General features: G+C 55.5%; 1 protein-coding gene across 2 annotated transcripts in view; it reads right to left on the reverse strand.

Annotated features, from left to right (window-relative positions):
- Window positions 1-885: 885 nt before the first annotated feature.
- NPLOC4 (NPL4 homolog, ubiquitin recognition factor) overlaps window positions 886-20,706 on the reverse strand; it is a 38,588-nt gene continuing 18,767 nt past the window's right edge. For both annotated transcript variants that reach the window (XM_025216907.1, XM_006034801.3), the window contains exons 10-17: window positions 19,479-19,550; window positions 18,733-18,859; window positions 15,690-15,850; window positions 7,518-7,589; window positions 5,294-5,389; window positions 4,602-4,718; window positions 3,332-3,434; window positions 886-2,770 (exon numbers count right to left, since the gene is read on the reverse strand). In XM_025216907.1, the coding sequence (XP_025072692.1) occupies window positions 2,613-2,770; window positions 3,332-3,434; window positions 4,602-4,718; window positions 5,294-5,389; window positions 7,518-7,589; window positions 15,690-15,850; window positions 18,733-18,859; window positions 19,479-19,550 (906 nt within the window). In that variant the 3' untranslated portion in view covers window positions 886-2,612. The remainder of the gene's footprint in view (window positions 2,771-3,331; window positions 3,435-4,601; window positions 4,719-5,293; window positions 5,390-7,517; window positions 7,590-15,689; window positions 15,851-18,732; window positions 18,860-19,478; window positions 19,551-20,706) is intronic.

Here is a 20,706-nt window from a genome sequence, read left to right on the forward strand (position 1 = left end):
CAGGCAGCTGCCCCCGGCACGGCTGACATCAGGGCTGGCTCCGGCCTGGGGTCGCGGAGGACACGGGCTGGGAACCTGGCACCCAAGCTCTGCTCTTGCCCCGTGTGCTGGGGCACAGCACAGCTTGGAGTCGCTGTTGGGGTTGCCCAGAGCAGGGCCCTGAGCTTGAGCCAGCTCCTAGCGATGCCAGGAGGCATTATGGCCTCGGTCCCGGCACGGCAGCTCCAGCCTGCAGGGATCCACGGGGCTTGGCCCTTGCGCCGCAGAGCTGCTGGCCCCGGGATGGGCTGGCAAAGCTCCCTGGCACCCGGCCCTGCCATTGCTGCTGCTGCAGCGCCCCACCGTCCCCTTCCCCACCAGCACCGCTCCCCCAGGTCAGGACCTGCGCCCACCTGGCCCTGCGGCTGGGGGAGGCAGGAAGTCGAGATCAGAGGAGCCGCGCGAGGTTTGCTTGTGGTGGCCCGCCTGGCGGCTAATGCACTCAAGATGCCTCACCTGGCGCACACAACCGCTCACCTCTGACCTCTCGGGTATGGCCGCCTCCCGCTGAGCCCCCAGCAGCAGTGTGGGTCTCCTTGGACCTGGGAACCTCAGCCCCAGCCCCAGGAGCTGGGACCTGGCTGCGCTTGGGGGCCTGCACAGGGCCCGCGACCTTCCCACCAGGTGGACGGAGCCACGAGGCTGGACAGTAGCCCAAGGCTGGGGGTACAAGGGCAGGCACTTGCTTTGAGTGCAGCCAAGCCCCCACATCCACCCAGGAGGGTGGGTCACAAACCAGGGCAAGGCGTCTCCTGGGGCTCTCATCTGTGCCCAGCTGCTCGGTGCTTGGGCTCTGCTCCCTGCGGGTGGGCACTGGGGCCCAGAACAAAAGGGCAGACGCAGCCGTTCCCATTCCAGGTGCTTTATTGGATTCCACTTGCGGGAGTCGACGGCAGCAAGCCCAGCCCCATCCGGCGCACCCCTCCGCCATCCCCACCACCATGGGAGAAAAGCAAGAGCAGCTACAGCCCAGGGCCCTAAGCAGCACGCGCGCCCCAGGCTGGACGGATGGACAGACAGCCACCTGCCTGTCCATGCACGGGGCAGGGAGCAGCCGCTGGTCCACTTGAACCGACCCTCTCCCCGTGGGGCAGAAACTTCAGCCCTGAGGCCAGGCTCTTGCAGAGGAGGGAGGGGAAGGTGACACCTCCTGACTTGTGTGGGGGGCTTGGGTAAACAGGGACCCCAGAACTAGTCTTGCGGGGCAGCGGAGAGCGCAGGGAGGCTGGTCTACCCCAACACCCAGCCTGGGAGCGGAGCCCAGTGCGTACAGCAGCTTGCCTCTGGGAGCAGGGAGGTGGCTCCTATGCAGGCCTGGCGGCCAGGAGCATGGAGGAGAGAACCACCAAGGGCTGGGGGGCAGTAGCTGGGAGCAGCCGGCCACTGGCCAGCTCTTGGGGTGGGCAGCCCTGGTGCAGCTGTGATGGGCACTAGGAGGGCTGCAGCCCCAAGCCCAGCTCGGAGTCCGAGGGGAAGCTTTGAGCCTGGGCTCCTGCAAGATGCAGGAGAAGAGCAGACCACAGCCCCAGCCAGGACCCTCCTGCCTGGATGCCGAGCTCTGCTTTGTGGGTCCCTTCCCCATGCTCAGACTCCAGCTGTGTACACAGCAGCCCCAGCAAAGTGGGCATGAGTGGCAATTGCTTGCTAGCGGTTGGCACCTGTTCTGCATAGAGGGTGCCAGGCACAAAGGCAAGGGGCTGGAAGCAGGGGACGCGAGGGCACATGCCACTTGCTATGCCCGCATTGTTCCCGTGCTGGGTGGCAAGCTTAGCCAAGAAGCCGGCTTCCCCCTCCAGCTTGGGCACTAGGGATGGGCACCCCCCAGCAGGCCCCTTGTGCTACCCTGGAGGAGGTGGATGAGCAGAAGCAGCTACGTGCCAACGATAGCACCTTTCCATCGCATGGGTAGGGGACAGGCAAAGCTTTCAGCTGCGGCTATGCAGCTGGGCTCCAAGCTGCAGGGCTGGCGTGTGCCAAGGGCTGCGGTCACAGCCCCATCAGCGACCCTCTGGCCCAGCCTCTGGCGCAGAGCTGCCCGCACACAAGTGGATCAGGGTTCTGGGAAGAAAAGCCGGGCAGGGGGTGAGGGGGGCAGCAGGCACGTGATAGCAGCCTGCAAAACCCAGCTGTGCCTGCTGTCCCACCACCCCCGGCCCCCCTGACCCCATGTGCTTGGGGCTGCTGGAAGCAGGGGCCAATACCGTGCAAGCCAATGGGGCAGCCCTGTATCACCAGCCCTGCAGCACTCCCCTGCCTTTGCACAACTGGAGGGGAAGGGAAAAGCAGCTGCAGCCTAATGAGGCCTGCGAGCCAGAGAGGGGCAGGGGCAGAAGTGCCAGGGGACAGAGCTCATATCCCCTCTGGGGAAGATGGAAACGGGAAGCGTCAGCTCCCTGCACTGGGCAGGTAGGTTCAACCCGTCTCCTAACCCCTTTCCCCTGGGCAGCCCCCGGCTGTGAGATCAAAGCCCCCTGGGTGCAGCTGCCCCCTGCCCCGTGCGGCATGACGATATGGGGGAGTAGCATGAGAAACAATCCTGCATTACGGAGGGCTGGCTCCAGCGGGAGGCAGGGCTAGGTCCTGGGCAGGCTGCACATCTCGCAGTGATCCGTGCCGGGCTGGTTCATGAAGGTGCAGTGCTGGCAGGCCCACACGGCCGTGGCTGCGGCGTGCTGCGAGCTGCCCACGGCACCATACTCGTGCAGTCCTGAGAGCTGGACGCCCACCGTGCCTGCGGGAGGGAACCGCACGTTACACCTGGCTGGGGAGGGGGGGTTGCACATCAGGCCTGGATGGACTAAGACCAAGACACGGAGCTGGAAGGGACCCGCGAGCCCAGCCCATGTCCACAGACAAGCCTGAAACCATCCCCTTACAGCAGCCACTGCCTGAGCCCGGCCAGCATCAGCTACAACAGAGGTGCCCCTGGCCACCACGGCAGTGCCAGAGGCCCCAAGGAAGCAGCAGCCTCATGCCACAGGCCCAGCCTGCCTCCAACCCCCTCCACTGTGCCACTGCTGCCCGGGGGCAGTGCCCAGAGGGGGCAGGCAGCTGCTTTGGAGAGGCTGAGGGAGCCACCTCAGCAGGCCACAGCCTTGCGGGTAACGAGCTTCTCCTCCGTCCCGTTGAGCGCAGCCCCAAGCTGCTTCTGCCTTTCTGCAGCCTGCTGAGCCCCGGAGGTGGCAGGAGTCAGCTCAGAGCCCTGTGCAGCCTCCCTGGTCAAACCACATTAGCTGTCCCTCCCCAGCCCGATGCCTGAGGCAGGAGGACAGAGGGGGCTGTAGCTACTCACTGCAGAGCTGCTCGATGGTGGCCCACTGCTCCGATTTCTTCCACGTCTGGGCAAGCTCCTCATTTTTGGTCCTCACAGCCTCCAGCAGCAAGCTGATGCTATCCTGGAGTGGGGACAGGCACGCTAGCACCGGTGCCTTGCCACACAGGGCTCCCAGCACACCCCTCCATGCCTCTCCCCCTGCCCCCAAACTGATACCCAACTTTATTCGCCCTCTTGCTCTCCTTTTCTAAGGGTCTCAGGCTCCCTAGCTACACGCATCATGAGCTGGAAGGAAGGAAGGGCTCCAAACCCTGCCATGAGTGCTCCTGGCTGGAAGAAGCTGCTCCCTGGGGAGTCTGGCTGGCTTCAGGAGTCCTGCTTCCCTCCAGTGCTTGGACGCCTCCCCCAACCCCCCCCCAAACTCGGACGCTGTGTCTTTCTGCTTATAACACAGGCCCAGAAGCTGCTTCTATGCAGTGGCAGCATCAGCCCTGCACAGACCAGCAGGCGCTGGGGTGCAAACGGAGCCGAGCTGGGCAGCAGGGCTGGCAGACTGGGTAAGAGGGAGGCTGCTGCAGGCTGGGGTGGCAGGGAGGCTGGGACCTGGGCAGGGCCTTGCTCTTTGGACGCCATCACTGCCGGCCACGCAAAGGCCCTCTGCTTGGCCCTGATCTCCAGCCGCCCATGGGCAGCCCAGCTGCTTTGCACATGCTCTGTCCGCGTGGGGCCTGAAGCCTCCGGAAAACACATGGCACAACGTTTCCAGCGCGAAGGAGTGCGTGGAACAGATGTCAGTGCCGGGCCTGGGGCGCTGCCAAGCTCCCGGGGCCAAGCCAATAAAGCCCGAGCTGCAAAGTGAGGAAGTCGCTGGCCTCGCTGCCATCAGGGGCTCCCATCTCGTTATCATCACGACAGGAATTTCTGCTCCGGAGAGCTCTCAGCAATTCCAGCTCCAGCTCATGCAGCCAAATCACTCTCTGCAGCCTGGGCCTGTGCTAGCAGTGGCCGCCCACTCGGTGCTGAGAACCAGGCGGGCCCGAGCTAGAGCCCCTGCGCTCACAGCTCCTCCTGCCCTACTGTTTCCCACTATAGTTCCTCTAATAAAGTTGCATTTTCTCAACCTGTCCCAGGGTGACAGCCAGGCAGTGCTTTCCTCCCTCTGTGCAGACCAGGGTCCGGCTGTGGTTACCGGCTCAGGGCAGCTCAGCCCCACTCTGTAACCCTGCGCTTGTTAAAAGCACTAGGTGCTTTGGGTGTTAGCCAGGATGGCTTCCCTCCCATTACCTACCCGCAGAGGCATGACCTCGTTGGTGACCAGGAAGAGGAGCAGGTGGAAATCAGAGATGACGTCTAGGAACACGGAGGACGTGTTCTGGGACAGGTACGTGGCCAGGCTGTGGAAATCCTGCAGAGATGGGAAGGAGAACCCCAGAGGTCAGCCGCTCCACCAAGCAACAAGCAGGACTTTGCCGTTCAGCTGAATGGTGGCTTACTGAACCCCAAAAAAGGGCTCTTCGGGTCTGTGCAACTGCTGCGTTCCCCACATCTCCAAACCCCATGGATCCTGGACGCTGGAGGCACTGGACAGGAGTGCGCTGCACGGCCCACCTCGGAAAGAACCTGCCCCTTTCCACACAGACCCTTTTCTGAGAAAACCCATGCTGCTACTTGAGAAAAACCCAGGGTCTGTGCTGTTTCTTGCCAGCTCACATGTGGCTCGGGCTGGTCAGCAGCTGCCTCCACTCAGCGCTATCTGGGATCTCTTTCAGCGGAAGAAACATTTCAGGCTCTTCAGATCAGTTCAGAGAACACGGCCAAAGCTCTCCGAGCGCCAGCAGTCCGGCAACGAGGGGCCGCAGGGGGCTGCATGCAGCCTGCCCCAGCCCTGTCAGAGGGGAAGAGGCAAACGAGGGGCGGGCAGCAACCTACACACTTGCACAGGGCATTCAGCTACTGCGCACGCGTCTCCCCGCTCCTTACCTGCGTCTCCCCCAGCACGTCGTGGTTCTCGATGGGGAACGGGCTTTGCGAAATGGAGAAGGTGTAAACTGGATCCTTGGGGAAGGTGGTAGTGATCTGAAAACGCAAAGCAGGACGTGTGAGAACTGTGGCGATGTTGCGTGGAGCTGGCATGACCTGGAGAGGGGACAGGCCAGGCTGCGGCTCTGAGAGCTGGGTGCTCCTGGCTGGATGCTAAGGGACCCGACCTCCTCTCGCAAGCCGTGCGGGTCTGGATGGCTCAGGCCACATGACCCAGCCCTAACTAATAGGTCTTTCCTGTGCTCCCCTTCTCCCTGGCTTGGGGTGGGCATCCACCAAACAGATCTCTGGTCTGGCAACCAATGGAAGAGGAACCTATTGCTGGTGAAGCTGAATTAGGCTCATTCTGGGTTTTGTGCCAAGAAGGACGAATGGCTTCAGGGAGCCGCTGGCAGAGGGGCCCTGGCTGCGTCCATCTGCCTCGGTCTGATGTGATGCCAAGAAGGGGTTTCTAGTGCAGGGTGCAGCCACCAGGAAGACGGCGGCACAAGCCCTGAGGATGCTCCTCCACTGCAATCACGCATCCCAGCATGGGAAGAGCCCCCTCCCCTCTCCCCAGCATGGCACAAATGCCTGCTCCCAATCTTGCAAAGTGCCCTGGTCACCTTGCCCAGGGCCCCCCAATCCTCCCCTGAGTTCCCAGGGACTTCGCCTGCAGGCTTCTGCCAGTGGTGGCCAGGCCCTGGAAAGTCTCCCACGGCATAACAGAGCCCTCTAGTGCCAACACGCTGCCTGCTGCTCTGTGCCTTGTGCGCTGACCTACATGGAGCTGGATGTGCGCAATCCCAGGAGCACACGAACGGCTCCCCCGCTTTGCAACCGGGCAGCCGATAAGCCAGGCCACACCCGAGTCTTTCCTTGAAACCCGTGGGATGGGCTAGCGAGGCGCCTTCACACCCAATCCCTTTGAAGATGCATTTACAAAGGGCTTTTCAATCACAAACCCGCGCTGTCCAGAACTGAGGCGAGAGGCAGAAAGGGTTTACACTGCGACGTTAGCAGGAGGGACACTGGCTCTTCAGAAAACAAGACGTTTTAGAAACTCAGCTCTCCATCACCCCAGGCTCCTCCTCAGTGTCTGTTCTGTCAATCTGTTTCCAGCTTAATTACATCCCAGGTAGTCCAGAAACAGATGCCTGGATTGCTCGGGTAATAAATACGTTCCCGGGCTGTCGACTGGGCTGGGGCGGCTGCAGGGGCAAACACCAGAGCCCGCTATCCTGAACGCGGTATTTTGCCATGCACAGTGGACAGCTAGGCCCGCAGCGCGTGCGCAGCTAATGAGGGACACGCATAGCGGCGGATGCTACGCGGAGAAGGGGAAGAGCGAACACGAGCCCTCAGCCTGCCAGCTCCCCACATTGGGGCTTTCCCAGCGCCGTGCTTGGGATGCCACGGATTCGCACTGGCGGCAGCTGCCCTGGCCCCGGTGCTCTGAATGGGTTTAATTGTTGCTGGCACCGCACCAGCTCCCGCGATACTTGCTGCCGTCTGAATTCCCTGCCTCGCGCTCTCAGGCAGTAAAGCTCCCATTAAAACTGAAAGGCAGTGGCAGGATTTTAATGCTGCTCCCCACGGCCATGGTGAGGCTTCTGGACAGGATGGGACTCTCAGGCCAACCGCCCTTCGGGGGACCCTCCCTCCGAAGGAAACACCCCAGCTCAAGACCGGGAGATGGGCCCTGCATGCTCAGACTGGGGTTCCTTCCCTACGGGGAGGCACGAGGCGTTTTCAGAGCATAAATCCAGCCTGCTCAGGGGCCACCCTAAGCAGCACGCTCTTAATTACTGCTGTGAAGAGACCAAGGGAGCGTCCTAATTGGCTCCCGGCGATGCAACGCCCAGCAGGTCTATGAGGCTGGCCGCTTCCTTCATTTCATGCAAATGCTCCACTTGCAAATAGCAGAGAGGCGCTCAGCAGTGAGTACTGAGGATGCTGGTGTATTTCTACGGCATCAAAACCCTGCCCACCCACAGGGCACTACAACTACCCGCAGGCAGCTGCCGGCTGTACTGCCCAGCTTAGCCCAACACGAGCGAGCTCCAGAAAGCCAGTGAGGATTTGACCCCTCAGAGCCCCTGAATTTGTCTAAAGGGTTTGTGGTGCAGGAGAGGCTGGACTCTGTGTCCCGATGCTGACAAGCAGGTAGCACGTGGGTACTTACATCTATGATCAGGTACTCGACAGGCAGTGGGCGGGCGAGCTGGGTGATCTCGTTGCCAAACTTGTCTATGTCCTGAAAGAAGAAGAGTTTGTTACTGAACAGCACGGAGGCGGCGCAGGATAGACGGCACACAGGCTCCGGCAGCAGACCTAGAAGAGATACAGAAAAGCACTTTGAGGCCTGTCGTTTTACTGGGCTCTTTGTCACCAGGAGGAAAGCAGATACAGAGCCGTCTTAAGGCCGCTCTGGACGTAAGAGCTGTCCTTCACACAGCTACTCTGCTCCTCAGAGAGGTCCAGCAGGGATCTCTGTGGGTGAAGGGGGAAGGTGCCGTGTTCAGAATTTAAAAATAGCCCTTTTGCCACTCCGGGGAAACACACGGCTGACTTCCGGCCCAGGGTGCCCCGCCAAGCCAACCACCGGCGTCTCTGATGAAACCGCTGCTGTTCACGACCATGGAAAACCAAGCGCTTTGTCCAAAACACACAGGCCTGAAAGAGCTCCATGCGAGAACCTCAACTTGTTTTGCTTTGCCAGATGAATTGAACATAAAGTTTAATTATGGAGAAAAACGGCCGGCATATGTTCATTAATCACAAAATGACAATTAGACTTGATTTATGTCAAACATGCTGAGTTCAAACACGGCTTCAGAAATAAATTCATAAGAACTGACACTTTTCATTAAAGATTCTGTAAGAGGGGGCTGTATTTTCTACCTAAATCATCACTTAACATGTTATAAATCATTCATCGAGCCATATATAAATTATACATCCATAATTTCCAATCAGAGACCTTACATAAAAGTTTACATTTGCTAAGCTTTCGAACGCCAGCGTGGCTGGGAGGCAGATCCCGCTGACTGCTAAGCAGATTCAGCCGCCCCTCTCCCTCCGCACGCTTCAAGCCAGCGCCAGGAAGCAAGCTGCGAAGGCCGTGAACTCTGCCCCCCGCCTACCCAAGCAACGCAGGTAGAGTGGGTCCCCTCCAGGGTGCTGGGAAGTGTGCCTAAGATGGTGCCTTCAAAAGCAACAGACTTGGGAGAAGCGCTGCCCTGGCCCCAGCCTGGTGAAAGCTTTCTTTCCCATCTCTGTGTGTGCCAACACTGCTCTCTCAATACTTCGCAGTTACTTTAGCCTTGATAGGAAACAAGCATGCAGCGCTGCAGCCAGCACCCTGCTCTCGCACTCCGCAGTCCCGAGAAGCCCGGTCGGACGCTCGCCCGGGCACGCCGGAGACAACAGCAGCCCGCAGCTCCCTGCACATCAGATGTCCCTAGAAAGAGCTCCCTTTGAAGAATCCACCTGCCCGCCTTTGAAGCTCTCTTTAAAGGCAGTCTTGATAAGGATCTCCTCTCCTTGAACATGACAGGTTGTTGGCCCCGTGGTTATTTTAGCAACAAGCCCGGTGGCTCGCGCCCTTAGATCTCTGTGGCTCTGACAGGAGCAGCGGGGGATCACAGGCCCCAAGAGCCGGCCTGTTTCCAGAGCTCGGCGATACTGCGAGAGCGCGTCAGGAATCAAATCCAATCAGGCTCAATCAGCTTCCCAAACACACTCTTGCCCCGGCAAGAAAGAACCTGCAACAACTCACACATAATTAGCCCATCTGGAATTCGTTTTCAAATCTAATTAAGTTCTAATATGCAGAAACATTTTTCCAGCACCTGTTCGTTTTAATCTGTGCCTCTGGGGATTTCCATGTTAAATGCCTCCTTTTTTAATGTCATGCTACTCAGGCCTTAAAGAGCTTCTCTAAATTGTTACTACCAAGTGAAACCCAACTTCCCTGAGCTACAGGAGGCATCTGCGCCCCCCTCCGCTATGAGCGGAGCCGGCACCCACCTCCCCCCACACTCCGCTGACCCCTGGGTGCCATTTTATTAGGCAATTACATTTTATAGGCCTTAACAAATGTCAAGCTGGGAACATTGCTGGAAGAGACACGTCTTCATCCGAATCTGGCAGTCGCCAGGGCCTCCGCAGCCTTGCTCCGCACATGTGGTGCGTTATTACCGAGGCTTGGGAACTCGAGGCTGCCAGCGCCTGCACCAGGCTGCGGGCCCTGCTTTGCGGCAGTGGCTCCAAAAAAAGGGCAGCAAGGAGTTAACGGAGGCACGAGTCTACGCGGCATCTGGAGAGAAATCAAGCAGAAGGCCTCAAAGGAACCGGCCGTGAATCACGCTGGAGACAGCAGGGGAGATCGGTGCCTGCGATTAGGATGCTTTCAGCACGGCTCGACTGAATGGGCTGTAGCTTCTGTCTCCGCGCAGGAAGGCCGTGAATCCACTGGCGGCAGGATTGCGACCGCCGGAGCGCGTTGAGGAGCGCGGCATCGCAGGCTCGGCTCAAAGTGTTTTCAGATACCACGATCTGCTTGAGGATGTAGGCAAGTCTGAGGGTGGCTCCCTCTTAAATGGACCAGAGAACCTTGTTCCCAGAGCTGAGCAGGCTCCGAGACCTCTCCTTCCCCTGGGGCTGCCCTCACACAATCAAGACGCTCTGGGTTTGCTCTGCTCATATCACTGTGGAGTTTGCCAAAGCTTCTGGGCCCGTGAGGGGCTGCACTTGCTCCAATGTGGCTTTCCAGCTCCTAGGGGTTTACACCTCACTTTACAGAGGGAAAGCTCATGGTTTATCTACAGTCCCACAGCAGATCAGAAAGCCACAAACCGAACCCAGGAGTCCCGACTCCTTGTCCAGTGCCATTCCACATCTGGGCTCTTTTTGGGACTCCCAGGGTCCTTTCTGGAGCCAACCCGTACGATTAGCAGCAGGCCAATGCCAGTGGGAGTTACCGACAGAGCCCTGTGTGCAAACGCTGGCACCTACTGAACATGAGGACAGCCTGTGATCACCCCCAACCATGCAAATAGTCTAAGGACAGTGAGGACATGCAAATCCACACAGCCTGCTCTGGATTATTTAATCACAGTTGAGGTGCCGCATACAAATCTAGGCAGCGTTTAAAGATGGGCTAAGGGCCTCTGGGCACCAGAAGCGTTTCCTGCACAGGCCAGGCAGTGATGACAAAAGAGGTCTCTCCGGGTAGCTCACACGGGGCAACCTCTGAATTTCCATCAAGTCTTTCACCACTGCAAGCTAACTACTGCGGCAAGCTCCTGCAACAAGGCGGCTGCCCATCTCCTTCCAGCCTCCTGCATGGTTACCCCAGGTTGGGGAGAGCACTGGAGTCTGAGGGGAGCTTCCTTTGCAAAACCCGGGAGAATCTTTGGGGTAGGAGATTCAAGGTGACACGTGGCAACGTCACTTGGTCCATGCTCTAGCTCAGACCTCAAGAGGCCTCTCAGCGCCAGTCACCCCTGCAGCAGCCTCAAGACGAGCGAGCTGGGAAGAGACGTTGCATTTGCCCCTCAGCAAGTTGTGCCTGTGCTTATCCCAGGACACGAGCCATCCCGGGACTAGCATGTGCACACATCACCCTTCAAATCAAGGTTTAGTGCAGTGAGTGGCTGAAGGTACTGTCGTCTTTCTGCCACGGATTCAGCGATACAATCCCAAGATAACTGCACAGATGCACTTTGCTACATTGCTGGATGAACTGTTAGTATTTCTTACACTGAGAACCTTTTCAGGATTTATCCTAGGACAATGGACATGGGTGTCTGAATGACTGCACTTTGTGCTGGGATAAAATGGCTTATCCCAGGACAAATGCCATGCCTGTTTGCATACTAAGAGAGCAAAGCATATTAATGGCCCTTCAGAGAAGGCTCCTCAATATTCTGGTTGCTCCAGCAGCTCCCACCACCATAACTAGTGAGGATCCCCCCAATGAACCAGCTGTGAGGTACCCCTGCAAGGAATGCAGTTATCAGACTTCCAGGAAAGGGCCTCTCCAGCAGACCGGGAAGGTTGCTCCCCACCAAGCACCCATAACGCAGTCTGGGCAAGGAGAAGCTGAGGGATCGTAATCCTATTTGGCCTCCATAAAAAGCTGCAAACTGCTGTCAAGTTGGGCCACGGCCTGGGTGAAACCAAGTTTCCCTGAGCCTGAGCTGAAACTCAAGTCCACCAGCAGATGCGCTGAGGCCGAATGTGAAAGCCAGACCTAAAACCCTGCAATATGATGGGCAAAGGTCCCTCCGGAGATGCACGTGCCACGGGGAAGGGCTTTCATCTGGACTCCCCTGCAGCCGTAAAACCTAACTGCTTGCAAGTATGACATCACTGGGTCTGCTGGTGAGATCACAGGTATGTGCCTGAACACAACACAGCCGCCCCATCCTGCAAAAGCGCTAGCAACACTGCCATTCAGATGCTTCAAAGGGTCCATAAAACTCGGCGCGCGCTCTCTTCGCTCCGCTGGATGGAAGGCCGAGACAGCCATGAAATAGTCTGGAGCGAGAGTCCTGCGGTGCTGCGACAGACTTCAAGAGAGCTCCGCAGCCCGGAGCCTGCTGGGGTGTGCAATCAGATGCCAGCTCCGTCATGGAAAGTCGTGAACTCAGCAGCCGCGCTGAGAGAACTCGAGGAGCCTGCAGCACCTATGCACCATGCAGCCACAGACACGAGCACAGCACGCAAGCAGCCTTAAACATATGCGCAGGGCCCTGCTTCCAGGTGAGGAGGGGGGGAGGAATGGGGGAGAGGGAGAGACTTATTTCCCAGACCAGATGGGACCAGGAGGAGGAATCTGCTTCGAGGCAAAAGGCAAGGACTTTTAACAGAACAAACCCAAGGTTTCAACAACTCTGATCTCGAAAGGAATCTTCCTGCAGCCCATCCGGTTGGCAAATGAACTATGCAGGAGGTGAACGCGATGTTGTTTCTAGCACTACGCCCAACAGCTACCACCCGACTGCCTGCCCCTGTGTCCAGAGAAGGGAGGCTCCTCAGGAAGTTTGCCTGGAAGAAGAAGGGGCTAAGGGGTGCCAGCCAGCCTAGCTGCTGGTTACCCAGCGCTCCAGCCTTACCAAACACAGCACTGGGACACCCAGAAAGCCCCAGCTCGACCCCTGTGGGGGTATTTCCTTTCCAGGCTGATGAAGGCGGGAGAAGCTACTTAGCAGAGTAATTTATATCCCTAGTCCTAAAAGCTCTGGAGCAAACCTACAGCCTTCACGTGCCAGGGAATGAATCTCCCCACTCAGAGCGCTGTGCTGCCAAGGCTGAGCGGAAGTTTTCCGTGAGCAGCAGCAGGGCGAGAGTCCAGCATGAAGTGAATGGGAAAGACATGCAGGAGCTGCTTGCCCAGAGGCTTCAGCAAGTACTTTCCTTTCTAAACCAGGGCAATCCCAGTGCCACGCATTTTCCCGTTGCTGTGTTATTTAAGACACGCCTGCAGCTGACGGGTCACCGAGCTGCGTCACGCTCGTTCACGTGGGAACCTCTGCAGCAGCAGCTGCAGCACATGCCGAGGGCCCTGCTAGCTCTGACCCCATCCCGCGAACACATCTTGACGCACGCCAGCTCGATGACTGAAGAGGGCTCTTAGTTCCCCTTGCAGCACCTCTGTTTCTGCTTGCCAAAGTCCTCCAACCTGCAACGCTCTCTGTAATGCTTCCCAGCTGTGTGGCTTTGATCCCTGCCGCAGCCCTCCCTCTCAGCAGCATTACTAATCCAGACATTTCTGAAAGTTATTTCAGACACAAAGATGACACCCATTAGGGGCAAAGGCACCAGATCTCCTCCCTGGGCATCAAGCAGATGGCAGCACGGCAGCTGCCATACATTGCTCCAGTTCTACATGCAACTGCCTTTTTCTGTGGGCAAATGTCTCGGGTGCATCAATCCTCTCACCCAACTCATGGATACAAGAGTTCAACGGCTTCTTTGGTATTCAGAGCTAAGGTTGTTCTATAAATATCCCACGCTACATAAATGCTGGTCCTCATCCAATCATAATAAATGTATACTTCCTCCTAAAGTGCTTTTCAGGCAGATATTCGCAAGCTGCATCTAAATATACGGATTACTTTCCTTAGCTACTGAAACAGCCGCCTGAGATGAGATGCAACAACTGTTTAAGAGTGCAAGGCAACAGCCCAGGGCAGGAAGCAAAAAGCCACTGATGCAAATGGGGGGGAGAGAAACCAGATACCAAGCTGAATGCTGCCCAGCTACTGCAGGGCTCTGGCAATGGGTATGCAGCTGAAGGACTTGTGTCTTCTCGCAGCAAGGCCAAGCACCATCAGGACCTCCACCCCCGTGTAACGCTTCAGCAAGGCTTTGCCAAGGTTGCTGTCACCAGCCCAACAGCCATGAGGTAGTGTCTCTGACCTCAGGCCTTCTGCATTTAATGAGACCCAGAAGGTCTCTAAAAGCAGGAGCAACTAAGCTTTCCCTCAAGTTAAAAATGTTCCAGAATACGAGCGCTGTTACAGCCAAGCATGTTTCAGTCTAAAACACAATGACACCCGCTAGCCCGGTCCTCCGGCCTTCCTACGGGACAGCAGGACAGAGGCAAATACGGGCAGGAGCTATAAAATGTATGAAATAATCTGGAGCCTGACCCAGTGATTCACTGGTTCCCGGAAATGGCTGCATAATGCCAGAGTCATCTGCAAGCATTTTGTTTACTTCCACGGCTTCAGATTAAAACCAGGAGTGAGAACTTGCTGGAACACCCACCGGCTGCTTGCTGCTCTGATCACCAGGGACAGGCAGAGCATGCAATGCAGAGCTCTCCAGCTCCTGTTCCAGCCCCGCACTCGTTTGGAAAGCAGAGGTAGAGGCACAGCTTGGTGTGCCCCTCTCTTGATCTGTTTGTTCCAAGCTGAAGCCCTGCATGCTGGATTTGTACTCACGGCAGGCGGTGCCCTCCTATTCTGGCCAGGTACAACTGCACCATTAGGCTTCATTGCACTTATGTTGGGCCCATGTCAAATTGCCAAAAGGGCCATCACCTGGTCAAGGTGTGGAAGCCTCCTGTGTGCTGCCAGCAAGCGGCTGAGGACATAGACCAGCTTAACAGTGCCCACTCAGCACGGAAGAAGGCTGCCTGAGAGATGAAGAAGGCTGGTTGTGAGGGGTTCCACAGCCACTGGGGGACGTGAGAGCAAGGTGACTGCGGGCATCAAGAGGGACCTGGGGCAAACCCTCAAAGATGTTCACCGAGCAGGTGGTGTTTCCGCATCTTGTATTCTCCTGACTTTGGGACACACAAGATCATACCTGCAAGACCCATTCATTATTTATCCCATCCTTGCTCACGAAGCACTGGGAGGCAGCAAAGCGAATTCCTGAGCAGCAACCTTGTTCCGCTCGCTGGAGGTCCTGCTACTACACTGCCAACCTGACTCTGCAGCCACAAGAGGTTTGACAGGCTCTGGGAACAACTGTCAAGTGGCCCTGGAAGGCTGGCTCGTTGCTAACAAGCTGCATTTAGAGCAACACCCTCTGCATGTGCAGGAGGACTGACTACAGCAAGCACTAATGAAGTGTCCCAAGGGTCTGGAACATGCTCTGCAGCTGAGGCCTGGGATCCACTAGCAGGCACTAATGTTAGCAAAGACAGATGGGAGAAGCCAGAGCTGTATTCCTTCCCTGTAACAGGTCTGCTAACTCTTTGTCCCCTGCTCCTGCGCTCACCGACTACAAGCTCCCCTTCTGCTGGGTGGGAGGCGCTACGTCTTTCCTGTATGGCTGTATTTCCCACCTTAGTGCTTGCTGTGTTATGGTTCAGTGGCAGCTGCTGCTCTGTAGGCCCCTCAAAAACATAGCGTACAGCAAAAAGGATCCCTCACCCTTGTGTTTAGCCCTTAATGCTTTTACCACTGCAGTATTTTGCTAGAGTGCACCTGCCAGAGGCACTGGCAGACGTGGAGGCAGATATACACAGTTGGGGATTAAACTCAAACCCTCCCACACAGTGGTGCGGCTGACAGCCAAGGAGCGCAGGGCATGCAGTTACTTCAGGGTGCTGACTTCAAGCAAGAGGCAGATCCCTGCAGCCTCCGCCTAGAAGTGAGAGATCCCGTGGCTACCACTGTGCTAGAGACCCAAAGAGCACTTTTACAAGAGGGGAAAAAGGAGCTCCCACAACCACCATATCCACGTGGTGACCAGTTACTGCTGAAAGCAGGTTGGGACCTCAGAGCTGCCCTTGGCCCAGCTGGACAGGCTCACTCCAGGCCCAGACCTTTTCCTGGCATCTCTTCCCCACCGCTCTCCCTCCAGATTCCTCCTGCCAGCTCCCACCTCTCACCTTGTAGAACACATCAGGCACGTACTGCTCACTGCTGGACTCCTTTGCGTAGCCGAGCTCCGGTGCATCCCGGCACGGCAGCAGGCATTCATCCCGGACCAGCGCCATGCACTGGTTGGAGACCTGGTAACCCTCAAAGTGGACCTGGTTGTCGGGACCACCTAGGAGGGAGAGACACCACTTAGCACACCGGAGCAAGTCATTGTGGAGAGCAACACGACCTGAACCAGCTACTGCCCTGCTGGGGAGCACAGCTGGCTATACTGGAGGTGCATTCAGGTAAGGATTCCCTACATTACTTTACACTGTGCACTATTTCAAGGGCATTTACTAGAGTGAAGCCCTGGGTTTTACCAGTACTTAAATGGGGCCAAGACGTCAATCCCGGGGCCTCTGGTCAGAGCCCTGTAGCCCCCTCTGTGTACCAAAGCTCTCCACAACTCAGTTCAGGACACAGTAGGCCTCATAACACCATGCTGGGCGTGGTAGCCTGGGGAAAGTGCCATGCTAAAGGTGGCTACTCATCTGGTCCTCAAACTAGCATGGGTCGAGGCTTCTCCAGAGCACTACAACGTGCAGTCTACTCAACAGCTCTGTTAGATATCTGTGCACCTGGCATTAAGGTTTATATTGCAAATTCCAGAGTGCAACAACATAGGCTGACCACATGGTAACACAAGCTAGGCAACCCAACCCAACTCCTCATGAAAAACTGGAAAGACTCTTACAACATGAAAGACTGGAAACTGAGACTAGCTGCAGCTACCATGGATCACACCTTGTGCACCACTGGAACATAAGCTGAAGGAGAACTGAATGCACAGAGATGGCAGGACAGTGGAGCTATCCGTGGACCTAGGGTCTACTACAGGAAATGAAAATTACCAAGGGGATTTTAAAAAAAGGCAAAGCAGCTGAGACAAACTGCATAATTAGATTTATATTGCGCAGAAGGAAGAAATCAAGTGTTCAAACAGAACCCTGATGTGCTGATTTAATGAAAAAGAAATGAAGTTATCTGGAACAGAGAAAGAAAACCGGTTCCCATCTCCTCCAACTTCCAGCCTGTCACGCAGTGGTCTGGAGCAAATGCTCCTAGAAATGAACCATCAGCTGAGGCACAAAGAAGTCCTGAACAAGACTAATGATAAATTCCTCAATAAAACACCAGAGAGAGAGATACACATTCATCTTGCAATGAAAGACTGATGCGCTTAACTGCCTGGAATGTGTCAGGCAGCTGTCTGATCGCATGGGCCTGTTGACTGGAAAAGGTGGCTTTTTTACTGAAAAATGCCTGGGGCCTAGTTTGGAAGCTCAGGGCTCAGCAAAGGAGGCAACAGGCTACCCCACTTGATAGTGGGTGCTGTGTGGAAGCTGTGCTTTCTCTCATCATTCAAAACACAACATGGGGAATCTGCTTCAGAGATGCCTTAAACGAATACAGCTGGGGCATCTCAGAGCTGAAGGGCAGATTGAACTTGTAATGCTATGACTTCCCCAGAACATGCCAAGATCTCCATGCGTTGGCCATGTGTGGCAGAGCATCCCGCTGGGGTCTTTGGAGAGAAGAGCTGGAAAGAGCTCTCTGTGGGATTCCTGCAGCCAATGCGATGGAGGCATGCAGACTATGCAGACTGCTTTCTTCTACTGATACATGCCTTACAGTGAACCACGCAGAGTAAACTCCCGAGGCGCCTACAGTCTTGTGGCACTGCATGCTGTCTCCATCATCCAAGTGGATGGGGGACTGGACATAATTCAGCTGGGAAACCAGGGCATGGTTTCCCCAACACTTTCCAGGAGACTGTCTGTACCACTGTGTTACTGGATACAACAGGTCTGGAAGGGTCCCATGCATGGCAGCCTTTCGCTAATCATCTAGCCTTCTCCCATGCTTAATATGGAGCTAACTTAAGAGGAGGTTAATCAGGAAGTGGGATCTAAGGGATCAAATATAGTAAAAGCTGCAATTAGAATCATAGACAATGAAGGTTGGAAGGGAGGGACGCGGATAACCTGGAGAGGGTCCAGAGAAGGGCCACTCGTATGGTTAAGGGCTTGCAGACCAAGCCCTACGAGGAGAGACTAGAGAAACTGGATCTATTCAGCCTCCGCAAGAGAAGGTTGAGAGGCGACCTTGTGGCTGCCTATAAGTTCATCACGGGGGCACAGAAGGGAATTGGTGAGGTTTTATTCACCAAGGCGCCCCCGGGGGTTACAAGAAATAATGGCCACAAGCTAGCAGAGAGCAGATTTAGATTGGACATTAGGAAGAACTTCTTCACAGTTCGAGTGGCCAAGGTCTGGAACGGGCTCCCAAGGGAGGTGGTGCTCTCCCCCCCTACCCTGGGGGTCTTCAAGAGGAGGTTCTCTCTTTCCTGCCTATGCAGGGGGTCGGACTCGATGATCTATTGAGGTCCCTTCCGACCCTAACATCTATGAATCTATGGAGCTCAGGAGGTCACTTCTAGTCCAACCCCCTGTTCAAAGCAGGACCAGCCCCAACTACATCATCCCAGCCAGGGCTTTGTCTACCCGGGTCTTAAACACCTCCAAGGATGGAGATTCCACCACCTCTCTGGGGAGACTGTCCTAGTGCTTCACCACTTTCCTGGTGAGAATTTTTTTCCTGATATCCAACCTAGTTTCATGGTTGGTAGGGTCAGAAGGGACCTGAGCAGATCATCAAGTCTGACCCCCTGCCATGGGCAGGAAAGAGTACTGGGGTCAAACAACCCTGGCAAGGTGATTCTCTAGCTTCCTTCTGAAGACTTCCAGGGTAGGAGCAAGCACTACTTCCCTTGGAAGTTGGTTCCTAAACTTCCCTTGCTGCAACTTGAGTCCATTGCTCCTTGTTCTGTCATCTGCTCCCACTGAGAACAGTCCAGCTCCATTAGCACATGGAACAAGAGAAATCTATCACACACAATTGGTTTGAATACTCCAAAAAAGAGCTTTGCCCAAGATTCAAGGGAGACAATCTGAAGGATGTCAGGTCAGGACGCAGTCCATGACAGGACAGCCCTGTGCCCGCTCATACCTGTAGCCACAACAGTGACAAACTTGGATCCAAAGTGTCCGTCTGGTGATAGGCGACATATGTTGGGCTGTTGGTTCTGGAAGTTCCCTGCTGTGATGCACTCCTCTGCACTTAGAAAGTATGCGTCCTGTGGGGAGGAGGGGAAGGAAACGGCAAACAACACTGAGCCAAGTTATGCACAACCAAGGCAAACTAGTGATGGCTTGTTAAAATAGGCTTCTGTGCAAGACATTTGTGAGAGTGGAGAAGGGAATACTACAAATACCGCACAGGCCTCGGTATTGGAGAATCCCCAATTCACACTCCTGACTGTATAATCCTGGGCAAGTCACTTTAGACTATGCCTGTTTCCCCATCTTATGGGGCAGGGGGGAGGGTAATATCAATTCCAAATCACAGGGGTGGAGGACAATGAACATCTAGGGCCAAAACACAGCATGCAAGTCTCATATGACAGCCAATGAAGGCCAGCTGGCTGTCCAGCCTCCAAGGGATGTGCTGATAATTTACTGATTGCACTGACCACTCCTGTGAGCCTCTCTCGATCATTCATATCAGGACTGAGTCAAGAGACTTCACATACAACCCTGCATTCCTCCCATACACCTGCACAGGGCTCCTTCCATATTCCACGAACTGCTCCAGAGACAGCACACGCCCAGCCCTCCACTGGAGCCTTAAACTTCTCTGGGGCATGAGGCTACATGAATGGCCCAATCACCTGTAACACCACGCTTGCATCTCACCTTGTTTCGGCTGTACCGAACCGTTCCCTTCCGTGTATCTTCAGAGACCAGGTCTGTAAAGATCCAGCCAACCTGTAACAAAATAATTATAAACACAAAAATTAAAAGACATGTCCCCTGCTAGTACAAGACACCCCTAGCTCCCTGTACCAGCCCACAAGCGCCTTCAGTCCACTGCCTGAAGGAAACAGCTCTTCAAGCAGCATCAAGCTTATCTCAACACAATCCACACGTGGTATTTCTCCACAGGAGAAACCTGTTGGCTGCAGGTAGACCTCTCTGCTTCCCCCTCCTGCAACCCTCTGCAAAAGGTATTTGTTGCTCGACGGTTTGAGCTAAAAAGCATCAAGAACAACAGGAGGTAACCAAATGGCTCAGATGATGTCTGGTGCATCCTGAATCCCAGCCTGCCCTCTTTAAAAGATAATTTACTCACTATTTTCCACTGTATTAAAACACATCTCTCTCATTCCAATCCCTCCTTGCCCTTCCCTTCTACAGCATTGAGCCATCCAAGTGTATTGTCAGGGTTGATGGCGGTTTGTGTAGGACTACAAAGGATGGTTTGGAGAGGGATGGTCCTGCCTCAGACAGGGGGTTGGACTAGAAGACTTCCGGAGGTGCCTTCCAACCCTACTTCTCTATGATCTAAGTACAAAATGCTGCTGCATGGTTGCAGTAAAACCAGTAGACAAAGTGTGCACCACAGATGGGCAACCAAAGATCTGTAACCACACTTTATGCAATTTTAACAAATCTGATGTGGAAAATAAAGGACAACTCGGAGTTCAAGAATCTACCAATTCCTTGCAGCAGATGCCAGCGTGAAGAGCTCAGAGAACAAGGAAAGGTCTCACCAGTGTTGTTTGTGGGTTGAAGGACAAAGACAAGACTTGAGGCACAAGAGAAACCAACCTCAGAAAATCTCAGCGCACCTAAATCTTCCCCTTTGCAAGGCATTAAGAGGACTGTCCTTGCAGAAGGGAAAGTTCAGTATTGCCCAAAAGCAAACAGCAGGCAGAGGATGCTGAAATCTCTATATCTTGAGTCAGTCAAGGTTGCAGACCCAAGAGAAATAGCAGCCCAAGAGCTGAACCCTGCATGCAAGATCACGCTTGCCACGGGCAGTCTAAACAGTCGCATGGAGGGAGAATTCCGACCATCAGAGCCTCAGTTCTAGATGGTCAAACACGGACCCTCGCAGAGAAGGGACAAAACCCCCAAAAGA

The sequence above is a fragment of the Alligator sinensis genome, unplaced genomic scaffold (genome assembly GCF_000455745.1).
Source record: "Alligator sinensis unplaced genomic scaffold, ASM45574v1 scaffold1200_1, whole genome shotgun sequence".
NCBI lineage: Eukaryota > Metazoa > Chordata > Crocodylia > Alligatoridae > Alligator > Alligator sinensis.